This window comes from Urocampus carinirostris, chromosome 3, assembly GCF_059441175.1.
Source record: "Urocampus carinirostris isolate Australia breed hairy pipefish chromosome 3, RoL_Ucar_1.0, whole genome shotgun sequence".
In the NCBI taxonomy this organism is placed as follows: domain Eukaryota; kingdom Metazoa; phylum Chordata; class Actinopteri; order Syngnathiformes; family Syngnathidae; genus Urocampus; species Urocampus carinirostris.
Window position 1 is genome coordinate 31,580,900 of NC_142351.1, and position 19,570 is coordinate 31,600,469.

The 19,570-nt window shown below is 40.5% G+C and overlaps 1 protein-coding gene across 1 annotated transcript in view; it reads right to left on the reverse strand.

Moving 5' to 3' along the window:
- Window positions 1-1,237: 1,237 nt before the first annotated feature.
- The window catches only part of hecw2b (HECT, C2 and WW domain containing E3 ubiquitin protein ligase 2b), a 41,284-nt gene continuing 22,951 nt past the window's right edge, over window positions 1,238-19,570 (reverse strand). The window contains exons 12-32 of the mRNA XM_088331483.1: window positions 18,974-19,147; window positions 18,721-18,813; window positions 15,870-16,020; window positions 15,674-15,777; window positions 15,437-15,561; window positions 13,907-14,092; window positions 13,646-13,798; window positions 12,559-12,661; window positions 12,394-12,490; window positions 12,229-12,312; window positions 12,052-12,161; window positions 9,650-9,770; window positions 9,467-9,580; window positions 8,100-8,252; window positions 7,848-7,946; window positions 7,644-7,773; window positions 6,350-6,496; window positions 4,865-4,979; window positions 4,698-4,783; window positions 4,517-4,629; window positions 1,238-2,176 (exon numbers count right to left, since the gene is read on the reverse strand). Coding sequence (XP_088187609.1) covers window positions 2,065-2,176; window positions 4,517-4,629; window positions 4,698-4,783; window positions 4,865-4,979; window positions 6,350-6,496; window positions 7,644-7,773; window positions 7,848-7,946; window positions 8,100-8,252; window positions 9,467-9,580; window positions 9,650-9,770; window positions 12,052-12,161; window positions 12,229-12,312; window positions 12,394-12,490; window positions 12,559-12,661; window positions 13,646-13,798; window positions 13,907-14,092; window positions 15,437-15,561; window positions 15,674-15,777; window positions 15,870-16,020; window positions 18,721-18,813; window positions 18,974-19,147 — 2,570 coding nt within the window. The 3' untranslated portion in view covers window positions 1,238-2,064. The remainder of the gene's footprint in view (window positions 2,177-4,516; window positions 4,630-4,697; window positions 4,784-4,864; window positions 4,980-6,349; window positions 6,497-7,643; window positions 7,774-7,847; window positions 7,947-8,099; window positions 8,253-9,466; window positions 9,581-9,649; window positions 9,771-12,051; window positions 12,162-12,228; window positions 12,313-12,393; window positions 12,491-12,558; window positions 12,662-13,645; window positions 13,799-13,906; window positions 14,093-15,436; window positions 15,562-15,673; window positions 15,778-15,869; window positions 16,021-18,720; window positions 18,814-18,973; window positions 19,148-19,570) is intronic.

Consider the following 19,570-nt stretch of genomic DNA (forward strand, 5'->3'; position numbering starts at 1 on the left):
GGATAATGGATAATGAATAACGAAGATAGATCAATAACCCTTAAAAACCCCAAACCCCATAAGCATGAATACACACACTTGCATTGATTTTTGCACAAAAAGCAAATGGCCGGGCATTCTAGTAGGTTGAGGTTTTTAGGGCGGCAGTGTGTTGAAACTTGTGCACAAGAAACAATTGCATCAATCAGGTGTTGCTTTCGCTAAAAGATTGTATTTGGCTGCTTGGAGTGGCCGGGAGCTATAGTACCCAAATGGCCCGCCAGAGGGCTTTAGAAACCCGACAAAAACAGACCCCACGAAGGCAGATGTTTATCAATTGTGTTGGTATTCATTGGGGGCGTCTTGACACAAAAACTAGTGACTCGCAGAGGCTTACAGTAAAACTGTAAATGTTCATAAAAATTGTTAAGATACATTAATTCATCGTCATTTGTAAGGAGCGGACATTATTGTTCGCCATCTTGCTGCTACAGGTACCCGAAAACCCCCAAAAACTCACAGGGAAAAAAAAAGAAGCTTGGTGCTTTTGGGTCACTTAACCTCTCCATAGTTTGTATACATAGTTGTGCTTTTTAGCATTTGATTTTGGTTGCACTACACAATATAGCGGCATCCAGTGGGCAAATAATACACACGGTCCCTTTAAATCATTCAATAATGTATATAATTAATTTAAATAGGCGATATTAAAAAAAAAAAAAAATACCGACCAATATGAACATCCGACCAGCAAAGAACACAAAGTATCTTGCATCCAGTGGGAAAAGAATACACACTTTCCCTTTATATATTTAAAAAAAAAAATCTGATTTTCAAATAGCGGATACCAAAAAAATAACCTAAAAATACCTAACAATGAGAACATGCCTTCGTTCTGAAAACGCTAGTCTAATAGTGATCCCAAAAGCCAAGAAGAGATCCGCAGATTCGAGAGCGTTCTCCATCCGGGCCCTGGTGCTGTGGAATTCTCTTCCCCCTGAGATTCGATCTGCAACCTCAGTGGAATAGTTTAAATCTAAGCTTAAATCACACTTCTATTCTATAGCATCTGATTAACCTATATTTTATGTTGATAATTTGTGTATTATTTGCCCTCATGTAGGTTTTAGGGGATGGTGTCATAATAGTCTGTAGTTTGCAATAGTCTTTGATCTGTGCAGCCCTTTGAGACTCTTAGTGATTAAGGGCTATACAAATAAAAATCACTTGATTTGACCATTAAAGAACACAAAACATCTTGCATAGACAAAGATGTAACTTTATTTTCGGACAGTGCTGCAAACATTCATATGCAAAATTGAGGTCCGGTGTCCACAAAGACAAAAATGTTCAGGTTGTGCCCAAAACTTTGGTTGTTTCTCGTCATCTGGAGAAAGGGAAGGCAGTGTTTTCTGTGAGGGAGCGATAACGACAACGGTGTGTTGTTCAGTCTTTGAGGAGTAAAACACGCAAGTGGAAGAAACACGTGTGTCGTAAAAATTTGTGCGACAATCTCCAGTGGTAAAAGAGATTAGAGTGAATGGTGGAATACACCCTGACTGACATCTAGTTCGAAAAGAACAAAAACAACCTGCTTAGGACAACTACAAATAATAGATGACACAAGAGTGGCAGAATACTGATAATCACAAATAAATGAGCCGCAAATGCTCAAATCTGAAAACGATCCATTTGAAATGTGCGGGACTACCATGCCCATCTTGAAGTCGAAAATGGATGAAACAACCGGTAGAAATATTTTACATGGTTAAAATGACTACATTCACACGAAACACAGCGTGAGGCCATGACCCATGTTAGCAATGGAGAAAGGGATCTCCAAAACAACCATTTCTTCTTCTTCCACGTTTCCAAAGTTGCACCGTGGCAGCATGCTCGCGTTTCTATTCCGCTGCAATCGGTCCTCTCACGCTCCCTGATTGTGGTCCGCAAGGCGCTGTGGTTTCTCATTCTCCGATCGCGGCCCCAAGACCAACAGTGAAGGCTCACTGGCCACTGATGGGATCTGCTTGGTAACAGGCCCTCAGGTCACGCAAGACCTCATGTGAGGGAAGGGGAAGTCTTTCATTCCAGTCCAAAAGTGCTGGTCTCCTCCACTGCCGTTTGCATCTTTTCGTAGAGCATGGAGAATGACGGGTAGGGAGGCAGGTCCAGACGGTTGAAACACGTGTGAGCTCTGTACACAATGAACACTTGTAAGAATTGGTCAGATTGATAGCAAAGACAAATAACATTTATTATATGGTTGGTTGGATCTCCTAACACTAGGATCGTAGGGGCACAATTCCCTGTGGTGAGTCATGGGTAAGTACAGCCTGGTGGCACCCATCCCTCTCCAGGCCACCTATGCCAGTCATAAAATAGCAGTGATTTGACCATATGTGACAATCCAGGCGTGGAAGCCTCTCTATGTAAAAAAATGTGCAGTAAACCCTAATGGGGATCAGAACCTCCTGCAAAACGTGAAAATCTGCGAAGTAGCAAAACGTTTTCATTTAAGGGTAAAACTTCCTTCAAAATGACGTCCCTATAGGGCTGTAGTAAAATAACTACTGTGTAGCTCTTAAAACAAAAACATAGATTTGCAGTTGAATGAATGCTCTTTCTTTTCATTATACAAAAGTACAACGAAATTGGAGGGCTTTTTTCAGAGTAAGAATACAATTTAGAGGAGCTGGGTAGCTGCGAGCTAGCATTGGGTATCCTCCCAATTTAGCCAGGTTTCCGCAATGATTAAAATAAAAACGTCCCAAATGTAGAGGTTTCCCACGAGTTGTCTTCCATTTCACAGGTAATGGATCTGGCATTGGTGAGATACAGGCTCCACTGGGGTAGCTTGTGAGGGTTGTTACGTAGCGAAGCCTTAGCAGTAGGCCGGACCAGGAGCCTCGCAATTGCACTCAGTCCCTTTACGCACCCAAAAGTAATCCATAGAGGACCCGCAGATGACCGCGATTTCTTTGCGCTCTTCTGACTTTCCTCGAGTCTGATTCAATTGATGAATTTGTTTTCAATGTTACGAGTCGCTAAAAGCTAGCCGTGCTTCCTAGTCTAATTTGCTCCACACATTAATTTGTGTGCCCACCCCGATGTTTGACAGACATCATACAGCAGCCCAGCACAGTCGCACACTCCAACAGTCACGCCTACCCATCCGACACACAGTTATAAAACCTGCCTCTCGGGATAGCATTTGCTGTGTGCTGTCCGCTCAGAACACCATGCAAAATACGTTGATACTAATGACAATAAAGACAACTCAATTTAATTCAAAATCCACAAAGAAGTGAATCAGCGATTATCGAAACACAAAGTAATGACCGATTACTATAATTACAAATCCATCTATTCTATTCTATTCTAAAGTAAAATTACACACTACGTCTTTCACAGAAACTTGTGTGTATGATGTCACCTCACACATAGGGCGTAAAATTTGAATGTAAAATCTGAAAAAAAATAACTCGTTCTGAACAACTAAGGTGCTAATCTGTCAATTAGATATTCTAGTCATTATGGTTAAATCCAAAGTAGAACTGTAAATTCCGGACTACAGACCGCACCTGATTAAAAGCCGCATGTTCAAATTCAAGCAAGAAACTCAATTTTGTCTTTGTACAAGCCGCGTTGGATTTAAAGCCACAGACTTGAGCCTGGTGGTACACTTTTAGCTTCAGAACGCCAATGGCATCGTTCCCTGCACACCCAAAGCCGCTTTCACCGCTTCTGCAAGTTGTTTACGTCACGTGATTTCATATCAGGTGACCATTCCAGATGCAGACAACGGGAGCGATTACTAAAACGAGCACATATTTACTTCTACGCCAATCAGCTCTGCGTATCATAAAATGCAAGCTCTATATGTCTTGACGACCGGCAGGGCAACCATATCGTGGAGATTAGTGCCAGATTGCAACACAGATTTAGTTTTTGTGCTGTTATCATCGGTGGTTGCCCCTGCTCGTTGTCAGTCCTCAATAATTAAAGGAAACGGCAGCGACCCGAGAATGACTGATGATAAGGAAAGGGAACATAAGCGTTTTTAAAAGGAGAAACATTGAGGACTTGATTTGTGGGTGAAATTGTTGAAATATCGGGTATGTAGTCAATATTGAATAGAATACGTCAAAACCCCTGTTTTACAACTAATTTGTCTTGTATAAGGGGTGTCACAAATGATACCAGAATTTACGGTCTACAGAACAATATTTTTATGGGAAATGGTTAAATCTAACATAATTTTACAAACCAATACGTCATGCATTGCTACCAGAATACCACAAATTCTTCAGTAGAAACTTATGACAGTTTATAACAATCTAAGAACCACTTTCGACTCTGAAATACCCGTCTTTAATGCCACTATGTAAACATTTTCGAAATCTGAAAATTCTCTTTGTCCATTCTGAAATATGATATTTATTGTTTGGCAGCTCTAATACTGATTTGCCATCAGTTTGATGCTGGAGACTCAAATATTCAGACATGCCAAAACAAAAGCTATGTTAATTCTTACCTTGGCAAAGATGTGGTCTTGCCCCACTTTTCCACACAGAATCGGCGAGGTCCATTGCTTCCACGCAAAGACGCAAATCCTTCGTAGGGAATGCTCGACGTCCCAGTCACAAACTTGAATAAAACGGAAAACAATCAGATGGCGCTCACCGGGAGTCGGCCTAGACACTTTTCGTTCTCACTTGCAGAAGCCGAAGACGTTGCTCATTGTTGAATCTCTCCACTGCGGCCCAGAACCAGCGGATCACAATGTGGTTGTCATGGTAACCTAAATGTCATCCAAGGAGAGATGTTTGAACACAGTGATTCTTCATCCTTAGTCCCAGAGACCATTCTTGGAGTAGCTCACCTCCACGATACTCTGTGTTGTTCCTCCAATCGGACAAATCGATCTCTGCTGTGCCCGCCATAACCAACTCCAGCTCTCTGGCGTCGAACACCGATACCGAGCGCGCGTCTACCACCTGTCCATGTACCGAAAACAGGAAGTGTTGTACATGAGCTTTTGAGGTTAGCTTGTCAAAAGTGTGTGTAGAGTTATGCCCCTTTGCTCATCTCCATTTCTCCCAATCCGTCCACCACTTTCCCAACGTTCCATGAACATCCAATTACCAAATTCCCCAATTTACCCTTTGAATAGAAACGTGAATATTTCCACGTGTTGAAATGTTTTGATTACTAGTTGAGGCTTGGTGATTCTAGGCCAGCTCATTTCCAACAGTGCCCAACTCATAGTATTTTCCTTATCATTTCCATTTTTCCATCTTCTTCCGCCAAGGTTTGGCCTACTTCTCCTCCTATGGCTTTGAGATTACCCCAACAATATATGTCTATCCATTATCTGCACCGCTTATTCTCAGTAGGGTGTCACAAAGGTGCCAGAGCCCATCCCAGCCGTTTCCGGGGAGTGGGCAGGGGACACACTGAACTGGTTGCCAGCCGGTCGCAGGGCAACACACACACGCACGCCAGACTAAAATTTGGACTATGAGGCGCACCTGATTAGAAGCCAACCCAGTACATTTTTGAAGGAAAAAACTTTTTGGACATACGTAGGCCCCACCTTACTATAAGCCGCCTGTGCCCACATCAAAACACCAGATATTACAAAGAAAGACGGTACACAGAATTTTAATAATATACGGTACCTTAACCCCTTAATGTTCCGACATTTAGTTTAGACAATTAGTAGCTCAGGAGGTAGAGCGATCGTTTTAGGATTAAGGGATCCCAGTTCGAATCCTGGCTTGTCCGTGTTACATGTCGAAGTGTCCTTGGGTAAGACATTGAACCCCCAATTACCCCCAATTAGCAGGTTAGCGCCTTACATGGCTGCAGATCACGGCCGCTATTGGGAAATGTGAAGCACAATGTAAAGCGCTTTGGGAAGTCATTGACTTGAAAAGCGCTATATAAATGCAGATCATTTCATTTCATTTCATAACTGTATATAATAATTGAGACCCCTTTCTACTGTCTTTTGAGATATGTTTGCGTAATTAGGAAGAAATTATACAGCTGTCCTATCAGGAATAGCAGCTGTTGTTTCGGCCGCCCTATTTTTTATGCATGTTATACATGAATACCGTAACTATGGTAGGCGTGGCTTAGCGCTGTCAGATCTATTAGTACAGCGATAACTAGTTGCCACGTAATACACACTATCCTCTTAAGTATGGTATGTAATTATGAATTTGTTATTCATTTTTATGTGGATAAAACTCAGTGACAAAAACTGTATCTAGTATTTCCCTTGTTCTCAACATTGAGTCAGGAATTTTAGTACAGTGCCATTATTAGCCTAATGGTTGCGTCCATACAAACTGTCCAGTACCTCGTAAAAGCCTCGGACCAAACTATCTGTCTGCTGCACAACGCCACGCTCGATTCTCCACTTCACCATCCGTTCGATGTACTCTTTCTTATTCTTCTCCGTCACAGGAATGTTGGCTCCACTGGGCTTAAGCTCCCGCTCGGTTATCTGCAGTCATAACAAATACATGATTTAAAGTGCAATCGGACTACTAGGAATTGACAGAATTTTGAAATGTGTTGTAGTCATAATAGTGCGAGTTTTCCAGTTATATCCTTTTGCATATATTCACCTTTTTACTTCTTGTTTTATTCATTTTCCAGGTTGCAATTGATGTTGCAAGGGCATCAACAGACAATGCACAGACATCATCAACACGAAATATAGGAAATAACAGAATGTCCAGTTGACAGCTTTCTGTTTCAAAATTTTGACAGATGCAGCAGGTTCTAGATTATGGCGTACATCAGGTCCAAGTGCAAGTACGATTTCCTAAAATGCATGCACCGTGCAATAACCAGGCTCAATCATACATCTCCTTCAGGAACAAGATGACGAGAGTATGAGGTCAACATTATTCATAAGCTATTGAACCAAAGTGTCTTTAAAACCTAGATTTAAGCACTTCTATGTGAGGCCCCTTTCAAGGTTACTTCATTTTCATTATGCTGAGGGTTTTATAGATTATCCTTGCGCTCTTGTAGGTTTTAGATCACGGGATGGTGTAATGGTAGTCTGTACAGCCCTTTGAGACTTCTTCTGACTGGGGGCTATACAAATAAAATTGACTTTGTTTGACTTGTCACCAAAATATATCAATTTATCTAGTTGATATACAGTCCCTACAGTGTTCTAAGTAGAGTTCTGAATTACTGTTGGGAAGGAGGCCTTGAGACTTATCAAACCACATGCAAATTTCAAAGGACTGGTGTGAAGCTGGTGCCTCGGGAATTGTTTTTACTAAAGTCTGTGTTCCACACTTATAGTGTATAAATGATTATCAGCAATTTTGAAAGGGCACTTCTGAAACCATTATAGCTTTGTTCTGACCTCACAAGCCCAGAATATTCAGTTTTATTTATTTAATTTATGTTATTGTAATCAAAAACATCAAATTGCTCACCGCAGGGCTTGTGTTAACCCGTTTTGTCTCACGACTAGGATGTTAATCTGAACATGCAGAGAAACCTTAAGTCTTGTCTTTCGGACAGCATAGCACACTTTAGTGTCATCACAAAACAAGGGAGAAAGCCCATGCAAGCTTATTGCTGAAATGCCAATGATGGGCTAAACTTATCTATACTTTAATTCTTACCTGCCCAAAGACTTCTTCATTGACAGTGAAGGTGAGGTCCAACATGTCTTCAATGTCGTTGTCTTTCATCCACTGCAGTGACTGGTGAAACTCTTCGTCCAGGTACTCCAAGTCGCTCAGGTCGCATGGGCTATACACCACAAAACAGCGCACATTGGTACAAGGAGGTCTGGTCGCATGCATGTGTGATTCTTGCACACGTACATGCGCAGTAATCCTTTATAGAACGGTCGTGTGAAGAAAGCATCCAGGAGGTACTGGTGGATCAGCGCCAAACCCAGGATGCGACCGCTGAAGCGAAACCTTCAAGGGCACAAACGGACAAGGAAACTCATTAGCTTGATTTAAATCATACAAAAACAGCATTACTAAAATACAGTGACCTATAGCAGGGGAGACAAAAATATAGATGTAATTTAATGTAGATAAAAGTTGAAAAATAAGCGCACAGCTCACCACTCATGGTGATTGTCCACAAAGGCCGACATGGGACTGATTTGGACTGTGTAGGTGTCGTTGGCAGAATATTCAAAGAGACCGTAGTAGGGGTTAAACAATTCTCTTGAGACCAGGAAGAAGAATTCCCTCGAAGGTCCGCTATAATCCAATCTGATAGAAAAAAAAAACATCTCAATCTTACCATTGTTTTTGTGCATCTTAGTTTATTTTCTTTCTAGTTTTTGTTTTGAAATCCATGAAAGGATCGTTTTATACTTCATTAAGCTTGGTTGTAAAAAGACTTCATATTCATATTTCCAATTGAAATGTTACGGTTAGATACAAAGTAAATGAAGGAAAACACAAAAATGAGATACACACAATCGACTTAGTTCAGCAGCAGCATAGTTATTTGAACTGAATTAATTAGATATTCAAATCAAATCAAGGTCAGAAGAAAGTGTTTTTAATTTAACAAAGAAATATAATGTATTTTTGAAAGCTTATTGTGAAAGTGATTTTGTTTAATTGTGTAGTATCAAAGTTTAGTCTTTTAATCTTAATAATAATCATGTTGCTGATCAATCATATCCTTGAAAAGAATGCTTTCAATTGTTATACACACTGATTCTCTAACTAAATTCAGCACTTGAAAATGTAACTTTTTTACATTTGTTACAAAAATAATGGGATTTTTTTTAAATTTGTGGACAAAGGAGCAATTTCATGCAGTATTTTTAGTTTCTGAACAAGGCCTTGCTTGATTAGCAACAGTCGACTGAGCGAATGGATGACATGATTTTACTGTTAAGGAGTAAAAGACAGAAGAGACATGAACTCCATTTACAAGAGCACACTTTGGGAATGCACAGTCTACTGCAGACCAGTGATGACATATGAAAAAAGAGCTTTTTTTTTTTTTTTTATACAGCTAGTTTGTTTGCGCAGGGTGACCTTTAAAAAACAATTTCGAATTTCATGGTACCACTCTTTTCTTATATGTTTTTAATTCTTGTATTTACTTGTTTATGTTTTCAATCATGTTGCAACAAACATCACATCGCTAAATGAACAAATAACCTGAAAAAAAAAGGCATGACAGCTTGAAGCCAAAGGCTTATAAGGGACCCCTCTCCAAATTCTCTCATATTCTTTCAACATAGTCTTCAAACGGTCTGAAGCAGAGTACATTCCTCAAAAAAATGAAAACATTCTCCACTTCTATAGAAAAAGGAACAAAAAACAAAAAAGCAAGCATAATGGATTGCAAAATTCAACAAGAAATAATTATTTGATATTCATTGCCGATTTGGAATGAAAAAACAGAGTAATACACACAGTTGTAAATACAAATAAATGTGACATGACTTGCGCGACCTACTCACCCCTCTTCCCCCACGAAGCTGACGTAGAGCTTGCTGCGCTGCAAATCTTTACGAGAGTAGCATGTGATCTGATTGAAGGCATCCTCAAGCAAGTGGTCGCGACGGATGATCAGCCTGCCATGTGCATATACATAAATATATGAATCATAAACACTCAATCGCTCTTTCACTGGCGCCACCTACTTGAGCTTCCCGGGCCCTTGGCCGTAGCCTTTGGTCTCTAACTTTCGATAGAAGTTGCGCAGTTTGGCCTCAAAATCTCTCTTATAAGGTGCTGGAGCTCTGGCGTTTGCTCTCTGGGTACCTGGAGGAAAAAAAAGAGGTATTTGGCCTTCAATTCCAGTTATTTGTTGTTACTTCTAATGTATCAATGCATATAAATTATTAAAAAGGGTGATGCTAGCTTACAGGGCAAAACAACACTATATTTTGAGGTAAAAGATGCTTTTGGAAAAGAAGAAGCTAGTCCTTGGCGTAGAAGAAGATCAAGCCATTATTCAGCAAAGAAGAAAAAGCTTGTTTTCGGAAAAGAATAAAACTACAAAAGATTTAGACCACAGGTGTCAAAGAGGCGGCCCGCGGGCCAGATCAGGCCCGCTAGGGGATTGAATCCGGCCCGCCAGACAACACTCAGAGAAGCGCAAGAGAAAAACAAGCTGCAGGTTAAAATTTGTCCACTTGATGTTACCAAAGCCAGGTGCCTCGACACTGTACTTATTGTATATTTATTTCTCTCTCTCTCTCTCTCTTTTTATCTCTTTCTTTTCCACCCCTTTTCTCCCACTCTGTCTCTCTCTCTTTCACTCTCTGTGTCTGTCTTTTTCTCTTCCTTTGCTGCTCTTGGTCTCTTCTTCTCTGTGTCTTTTAAACTCTTTTGCTCTAACTTCCTTTTCTCTCTTTTCTCTTCCTACCCTTTGCGCTTTCTTTTCTCTTTTCTCTCCTTTCTGTCTTTCTATTTCTCTTGGGATTTCTTTCTTCCTCTCCCTTTCTTTTCCCCCTCTCTCACGACTTTATATCTTTTGTTTGTCACGCTCTCTCCCTCTCTCTCTTTCTTTGTCCCACCCCCTCTCCTTTCCCCCCTCTTTCTCTTATTTCTTTATCTCTCGTTTTCTTTCTCTTTAATCTACTAGTCCGGCCCCCCGACAGAATGTTTGTTCTATCGTGTGGCCCCCGAGTTCAAATGAGTTTGACACCCCTGATTTAGACGTACAAGCTAATGTCACTACTTTTTTTTAAAAAAAGGAAGTGAGTTTGCAGTATAAAAGGTAGCTTTTGTCGAAAATTGACAGAGAGCTATTTTGCAAAAAAAGAAAACAATAAACATGAATGTTTGTGTCGATGTAGGAGAAAACTTTGCAAGTTTCCAGTGAAAAAATATGAAGCTGTTTTAGCATAGAGGGACAGGTTGTGCGTATTTATCAAAGATAAAAAATGTTTTGGGACTGGAGATCGACAGACGGATCGGTGCAGCATCTGCCGTCATTCCGACCTTGTACCGGTCTGTCATGGTGAAGAGGGAGCTGAGCCGAAATGCAAAGCTCTCGATCTACCAGTCGATCGACGTTCATAACCTCACCTATGGTCATGAAAAGGTGGGTTATGACCGAAAGAACACAATCCCGGACACAAGTGATTGAAATGAGTTTCCGACGCAGGGTGTCTGGGTTCTCCCTTAGAGATAAGGTGAGAAGCTCAGTCATCCGGGAGGGACTCTGTTTAGAGCAACTGCTCCCCCGCATTGAGAGGAACCAGTTGAGGTGGCTCGGGCATCTGATAAGGATGCCTCCCTCGGGAGGTGTTCTGGGCATGTCCCACCGGCAGGAGGCCCCGGGGCAACCCAGGACACGCTGGAGAGACTATGTCTCTGGGCTGGTCTGGGAACGCCTCGAGATCCCGTCGGATGAGCTAAAAGAGGTGGCTGGGGATAGGGACGTCTGGGGCTTCCCCTTTAAGGCTGCTGCCCCCGCGACCCGAACCCGGATAAGCGGAAGACAATGGATGGAAAAATGTATTTTTCTGCAAATAATAAAATGAGGCTATCTTTTGATAGATAAATCGTGTCGCAAGTTGTCGGTGAGAAAGGAAGTTGTTAGTAAAATAGAAGAAGGTGTTATTTTTCAATATAGAAGAAAAATATGTGAGTTTTCAGCTCAGAAGAATCAGCTGTTTTGGAGCATAAAGAAAGTTGCTGAAAGCATTCAACAATGGAGAAAAAGCCACCTTTCAACAAAGAAACACATACTAGTGTTCAGCATAGAAGTCATGGGGGTTAATTTTCTTAAAACAAGAAACAAGTTTTCAGTGCAGACGAAGAAGCTAGTTTTTGGACACAGTCTTAGTTTTAGTATTGATTTTGCTGTGGAAAAAAAACTATAATTTCAACATGCACTGGGTACAATATTTTTTGGCATAAACAAATGTGTTTGTAGAATCATCTATATTATACTATAAGAGTTTATGTCGCAGAAACAGTGACTTTATTGTCCTAAAAATACGGTAATGTACTGTAGATATCTTATCCTACATACGTTTTAATAACACGCGTAGCATAGTAAATTGACGCATTCCATGGAGAATGACGTTACCTGGTGAGTTTTGCGGGGAGGAGACAGGAGAGCCCCGAGGTGACTGGCAGTAGCTGGGGTGCAGTAAGGCATGAGGAGGCACGTAGGACATGACTTCATCCTCAAACAAACTGCAGAAAAAGAAAATCCTTAAAACAAAAAGCCGACCGTCGAGGAGGATGTGAAAAAAGGTCTTACCTGAGCAAAATGACGAGGTCGGCGTCTCCCGACAGCCGCGCTAATCCTGATGCTCCGTCTGTGCGGATCAGCTGGACCTTCTCCCTGTCGTCATGGCAACATGAGAACACACTACATTGATGGCCCATTTTCTGCAAGACCATCTGTTACCCGCTGCTGCTTAACCTGAGTGAATGGTTCCGGTGGAAATCTGGCTGCCTCTCTTGTAGGATCTCGAAAATGTTGGGTTGTCGTAGAAACGCCACAATCTTGTCATTGTAGGCTTAAAATATGCAAAAATAAGTAAAAGGATTTCATTGGTTTTATTGTCTCATTTGCAAGCATACTGACCTACTGGCACAACATCTAGACTTTGGCCCCTGCAGGCAGAGGTGAAGGTGCTCGACGGCCTCGGCAGAACAGGTGGCCCGGCTTGACGGGACTCATTGCCCACCTGCAAGAATGAGATACTTGCAACTTGGCTTCAAACCTTTTCCAAAAGATTGTTTTGACCCCAACAATGTGTAGACGTTCATTTACACCACAACTGTCAAACTCATGGTCCGCAGACCAAATGTGTTCACATCATTTTATGTGGCTAGGATTAGCTTGAAATGTCTGAGTGTTTTAAAATAAAAGGGTCAAAAGAGTGCTACAACCAAAATTAATTTCCCACAATGCTTATCCATTACAATATTGCAAAGTGACGAGTGAAGGACTTTAATGCTCCATTTTCTAGTGGTAATGTCTGGAAATTCTCTTAACTTGGATTTTTTCTCGTATGTTACACGGAAGACATCTCATATAACAAAATTCTCGTAGCTGTGTGTAGAGGTGTCATTGTTTTTGGTTTATAATATATATATATATATATATATATTAATATATTTTCACTGCAACTGTAATGTTTGTAATTTGAATTATTAATAAAATCTGGGTTACTTTACATGGAGAATTAGTTGCATTTACTTTAGATACAATTATATTTAGTTTCATTTACAAGTTACATTAGGCCCTTCCAGGACAGCTGTTATGCTAATGTGGCCCTTGGTGAAAATGAGTTTAAAACCCCTGATTTACAGTATGTAATAGCAAGCTGTCCTGGACCTGTTGGACAATTTAGTTATTACCTATGTTTATTGCTGAAGTTGACTATGTTTTGTGTATTGTTACACAATGCAACTTCTATTGCAGCCTGGTCATCCTGTACGTGGGTTTACCTCTAGTGTGGCCCCATCTCAAGGTTTCTTATTTTTCTCACACTGAGATTTTTAAGTATTTCCTTGGCCGCACTTTAGGCAATGTTGTAACTGTGCCTTGTGCAGTCCTTTAAGACTTTAAATGATTAAGAGCCACACAAATAAATTTCACTTGACGAGCAGAAAATAAGGGTTCCGGGATTGAAACAGTAGAGGAGAACTTCTTCTGTGGGACTTACCAGGCGACGTGGGCTGACTTCACCAGCGCTGTGGCTCCGTTGGCGGGTAAGGTGCTGGCGGTGAGTCAAGAGGCTCGGCGGTCGACAGCTCTGCAGAGGCAGCCGAGGGTCGATGAAGGTGGTCGCGCGGCTGTTGTGGTCCACAAAAAACGGCTGTGCAAGGACACAGATCAGTTGTCTCGTCTTTACACAACCATGAGGACAACACTAGCCAAGAGAAACATGATGATGATGATGATGATGGTGATGATGATGGCCCACCTTGCCGGTGTGGTCATGCTTCATCTCCCAGCCTCGAGGCAGTTCCAGCTGTTTGTTGGCAAACATGTTGAGGAAGGCCACCAGGTCCCGATTGTGCTGGTAGCGTTCAAAGTGGTGCGTGTCCCGGCGCACTTTGCTGATCATGTGCTTCAAGCATGTGTTGGTGGAAAACATGCGATAGGCACTCTGGCAGAAAACAAGTGGAGGCTGGATAAGTCACTATATTTTTCACTTGTTGGCAGGACGCCCCGGGGTCAACCCAGGACACGCTGAAAAGACTATGTCTCTAGGCTAGCCTGGGAACGCCTCGGGATCCCGTCGGATGAGCTGGAGGAGGAGGCTGGGGATATGGACGTCTGGGCTTCCCTTTTAAGGCTACTGCCCCCGCGACCCGACCTCGGATAAGCCGAAAACAATGGATGGATGGATGGATGGCTGTTCCTGTGACATTTATTCTGGGGTCTAGGTTCTCTTAAGTAAAAAATACCCATATTTTGAGAGTAACATTTTAAGGTTGCAGGTGTTGTCCTTCATTGTGCTTCAAGCTCGGCAAAGAATTACAGTGAAATTCTTATAAATTCAAACTTATCTTTGTCTTGTTACGGCAGAACTAACATCATTGTCTATGCTAGGATTCTTCTCTTTCTTTTCTTCTTTGAAAAAAAATGTAACACTTTATAGGACAAAAAGATGTGACATCTTTTTTCACGTCGTATTTTTCTATACTTGGGGGGGTCACCAACCTATTTGAAGCTGAGAGATCCTCTTTGTTATTGGTTGGCACGAAGGCCTAGGATTTTGATATACATTTTTAAAATAAAAAATTACATTATTACTAGAAGTTAAGTCAACCACTAAACGTCAAGCCAGTTAGAAATCACTGTGAGCTAACTGCCGAACCTGTATGCAGGCTACTAGGGTGATACTAGGGAGCTACCTGGTGCCCGCGGCTACCACTTTGGAGACCTGTTCTATGAGTAAAACTTGTGTTGTCTTTTCCAGCTGAAAGGTAGCATCGTTGTTTTTTTTAATTGGTCAAATTGATTCATTAGTTACAAAAAAGTGGTATAATGAGAATCTCCTATGTTTTTTATCTACCTAAAATGCATTTTGGGCATAATGTGACTTACTCTGGAGTTATTTACAGCCTGGAAAATACAGTTGATTTTCATTAGTGATCTGTGGGGTTATAATCCTTATCATTTGATAAATCTGACAATATATCTGATTAAACTTGCAATGGGCTATCTGTAAAGCTTTAGGATTTGAATCTTGGGAGCCTAAGTCCTAGTCCTCCCGCAGGCTGATGAAAAAAACTAACTGTTGGAGAAATGATAATCTCTTTCAAGGCTATGCCAAGGAAGCCATCTCCAAGCTCCATTAATGTATGTGTTTGGTGTGATTCAATGTTTTTTGTGCGACCAAGATATTTTGTCAAGCAAGATATGAATTACATTTTCTATTTGAAAAATTAAAATGGGGGGAGTGAAATTCAAACGTAAAAATGAAAGAAATCACATTCCCACATACAGCGTTAGAATGCAAAACAGTGAAGAAGTCTGGGCTGGTGAGGAACCGGGCACTGGGAGATTGGAGTAGAAGGTATAAGCGGGATCTGGAGCTGGACTGGGCTGTGCTGCTATCTCGACGCAGTTCTGCAAAAAAGAAAAGTCACAGAAAATCTGCGTTAACAACATAACAACAGCACAATGCGGATTGCATTTTTCTCAAAATAAAAAAACAAAAAAAAAAGTATCGAAAACTAACCTGAGAAAGCAGGGTGCAGATCAGTCTCATCTACAGGCTGCTCAGTGGGCAGAACCTCCTCTACTCTACTGTCATTGGTTATTGTCCTTCGAATGCTCTGATACCTGGAGGCAAGAGTGTTCATCGCCATGGTTATGGCAGTGCACAAGACACTAATGTCTGGGATGGCAACATTTAGGGTTTCATTGAACTAAACCTGCGGTTAAGTTGCTCCATCTGCTGGATGGAGCTGGACCTTTGGAGCGTCTGCTGGGCAGCCGGGGCAGTTGGACGCTGCCAGGTGGTAGTTCTGTTCACGTGGTCCACGTAAAAAATCCTGCCGTGGCTGTCAATCCGTGCCTCCCAGTCTGGAATGCAAAAACACGACCAAAGGAGATTGAGTTGTGCTTTTATATATCTTGTGCTCGATTCTGGTCATCACATATGTTTTAGAGTCTAGAAGTTGAGGTTCGTAGCAAAACAGATGAGACGATATACACTATACCTTTTAAGAGTGAACAATATTTTACCTTTTCTAACCTTGTGGAAGCAAGGGTACAATTAAAAAATGATTTAAATACTTTATGCACAACCTCCTGTATTTTAAGTTGCTGAATAACAATCTATTAAGGGTATATTTGCCCAATTTCGTTGTTTGCCCAATTTCATTGTTTGCCCAATTTCGTTGTTTGCCCAATTTCGTTGTCACAATATGTTAGCCCATTTGTAACAATGACAATAAAGGTATATTCTATTCTATTCTATAGTATGTCACAAAAGTGTGTACATCACTCACATTTCTGCAGAGATTTAATTATAGTGTTTGGTAAAACAACACTGAAAAAACATCGCTTTGACACAATGAAAGGAAGGTCTGTGTAAAAGTTTTATAGCAAATTCAATTCATTTTAATCCTCAATAAACTCAAAATCTAACCATAAATACCTTAACCCTTTTGTATCAAAGGTGAGTACACACCATGAAATTTCCAGAAGTATATAGCCTGAGTACTTACAGGCTGACCCCCCCAGCGCTTAAATCTGTGCAGCAATGCTGACAGCACTCCTGCACCTATCTTTCTTAGAGATCATTTGGATGTGACGCTGTGCATGTTCACTCAGCTTCTTTGGACATTTACCACGAATGCATCCTGATTTTTTAAAACTCTGAAGGGTCTTGGCCACAGTACTGCAGCTCAACTTCAGTGTGTTGGCAATCATCTCATTGCCTTAGGCAGTCTTTTGTAGTGCCAAATTCCATTTTTTAAGGTCCAGAGAGAGTTCCTCTGCGTTTGCCATCTTGGGAATTTCAGTAAACAGTATGAAAGTGTGCTACACGCATGCTCCCTTATTCTAACATGAGACAGAGTAACAAGTCACATGGTATCTTGGAGGGAAAATGACAAGCGGTGCTTTGTCTGGACATATAGGGGTGTAGTGTCTTTGGAGTGTACTCACTTTTGTTGCCAGGGGTTTAGTTATTGATGGCTGTATTTTGAGTTTTTTGGGGGGGAAAAATAACTTCACTCTGCTATATAGGCTTTACACAGACTTCTTTTTATTGTGTCAAAGCAATGTTTTTCATTGTTGTTGTAGCAAACATTATAATGAAATCGCTGCAGAATTGTGAGGGGTGCACTCACTTTTGTGACATACTGTATTATCCGGAATCTAAGTTGCTCAATTTTCACAGCTTGAAGTGAATTTTATATAACAAATTGACGCTGTCAAGCCAATAAAAGAATTATTTCAGATTTATCACATTTTCTTATTATAAATGTGCATTTAATTCTATATGTAAAATGCAAAACAAAAGTGTCTGATACCATTAGTGACATCTGCTTCCTAAATAATTAGTTGAAAACAAGATTCTTGCAACTTAAAAAAAATATAGCATTAAAAGGGAGTGGCATTAACACAATTGTTGCTTTAGAAAATAACAAATATAATTTCACAGATGTGCTACTTTCCCTTTATCAATAATTCTCTTGCAATGATAAATAAGTTGCAAAAAATGCATTAATACTCCAGTAAATTAGGGTCAGAAATTTTGAAAATGTAATGATATATTTTGGATTAAATGGTGAAAAAAAGTACTACTTATTAAAATGTGATGATTTGGTGACATCACATAACCCATCATAAATATAGCTGGCTACATTTTTCTTCACTTGCTATTCATCGGATACAATTTCATTAAAAAAACAAAAACAAATCTGAGCCAGTTGAATTAAGTTTTTTTGATCCATATTATCAAACTCGGTGCTTTAAAATGGGACATAATTAATTACTTAGCTTTAATTCTGTTTTTTTTTTTTTTTCAAAACAAATTTTGTTAAATTGTTTATTTATAGTTAAAAAAAGGGTAAATATAAAAAAATGTATATGTCTGCAGGTGGTGTTTCATAAATGCATATTGTCACTGGCATCCTATCTCCATTTTTCTTCATTTTTTACTTTAGCCTGAATGTCCCAAAAAATGCAAGATTTTTTTTTTTAATCGCGAAAAACCCCCCCAGATAGGACTACATTATCTTTTTCCCTCGTGTATTACCAAGATTTATTATTCAAGACTGTATCGCTAGATACAAAAAATGAAATCAAGATTTTGTTTCCTCCCGGCCATATTGACAAATATTTTAGCTTACTGCGACCCGTGACTAAAAAGCTTTGCCCACCTCTGCCCTAGAGCGACCTTTAATCTGGAAAATATGAATGCGAAGATTCTAACAACAAACCACCCGAACACAACAAAAACATGGATGCCAGGAAGTGATCATTTCACACCAATTTACTCCGTATAACAACGACTTGCAAATGATGTATACATAGCAACAGGAAAAAACACAAGTTTGCTGTTTTCTAATTTAGAGGAAAGCCATTATTGTTTTCCAAGTTGCTATACATTGCTACCAACTGCCATCATTTCCTATGAGGAAAAGCTTTTCGTGATCCAGAGGAACTGAAGGTCAAACAACATCCTGGACTCGACTGTGTTTGACCTTGAGGGCTCCAGCATTTATTTTTTCAACATCAAGAATCAACAAAAACATTCAGAAAAAAACTCACTTGGCGGGAGGGGCTCGTCCACTCTTTGGTAGCGACTGATGTCATGGCGCACAGATGGAAGCGTGTGAACAGAAACGTGGCCGTTGACCTGAGCTGTAGAGGGTGCACACAAACACACAACAAAGTTTTAACAATGCAGTTTTGTTCTACCATAGTTTGGACACTTATCTCTGAGAAAGCTCTTTTGGTGTAAATTTTTGGTTGTTGTCGCTGAAGTTATGATTATTTGTCTATGTTTTCAAATTTGTCTCACTATGGTCTCTGTCCGATAATGTGGTGCTCAGTCCCTCTCTGCCCCTGCATGTCACTTGGTTGTGAGCTGCGACTTCAGTGGCCCGAAGAGAGCGTCTCTTCCATACTTCCCCTCGCTTGTCTTCCTCTTCATCCTCCACTACACCCTCCGCCTGCACTTCTGGGCTGAGAGCCCCTGCAACATACGATTGACATGCTGTTTTAGTTATTTAGCTTGATTCTACAGCAGTCCATTTCGGTGTCTTTTAGGTCTAAGTAAAGGAAACATGGTGCTGCCTTTTGGTGTGATCATTGTGTCCTCGTTTTATGCAAATTTTCCACACTGGAAATGCGTACTAGTGTATTATTATATTTGTGCAATTTTTGATCAGTTGATCATTTTTGGATGACAATGGTGGCAACGGAAAGCGAACCCGGGAAGCGGCAAATCATAACCATCGGGCCACTAGGACCGTAAATAATGTAGAAAAAGGTAATAGCTCATTGTCACACTATTTCCAGTCGGAGTACCAGATACAAATGTTCAAGAAAGGAAAAAAAAATGGATTAAAGATATATATCAATTTTGTTTTTCTACTTAAACTAAGCATTTTACTTG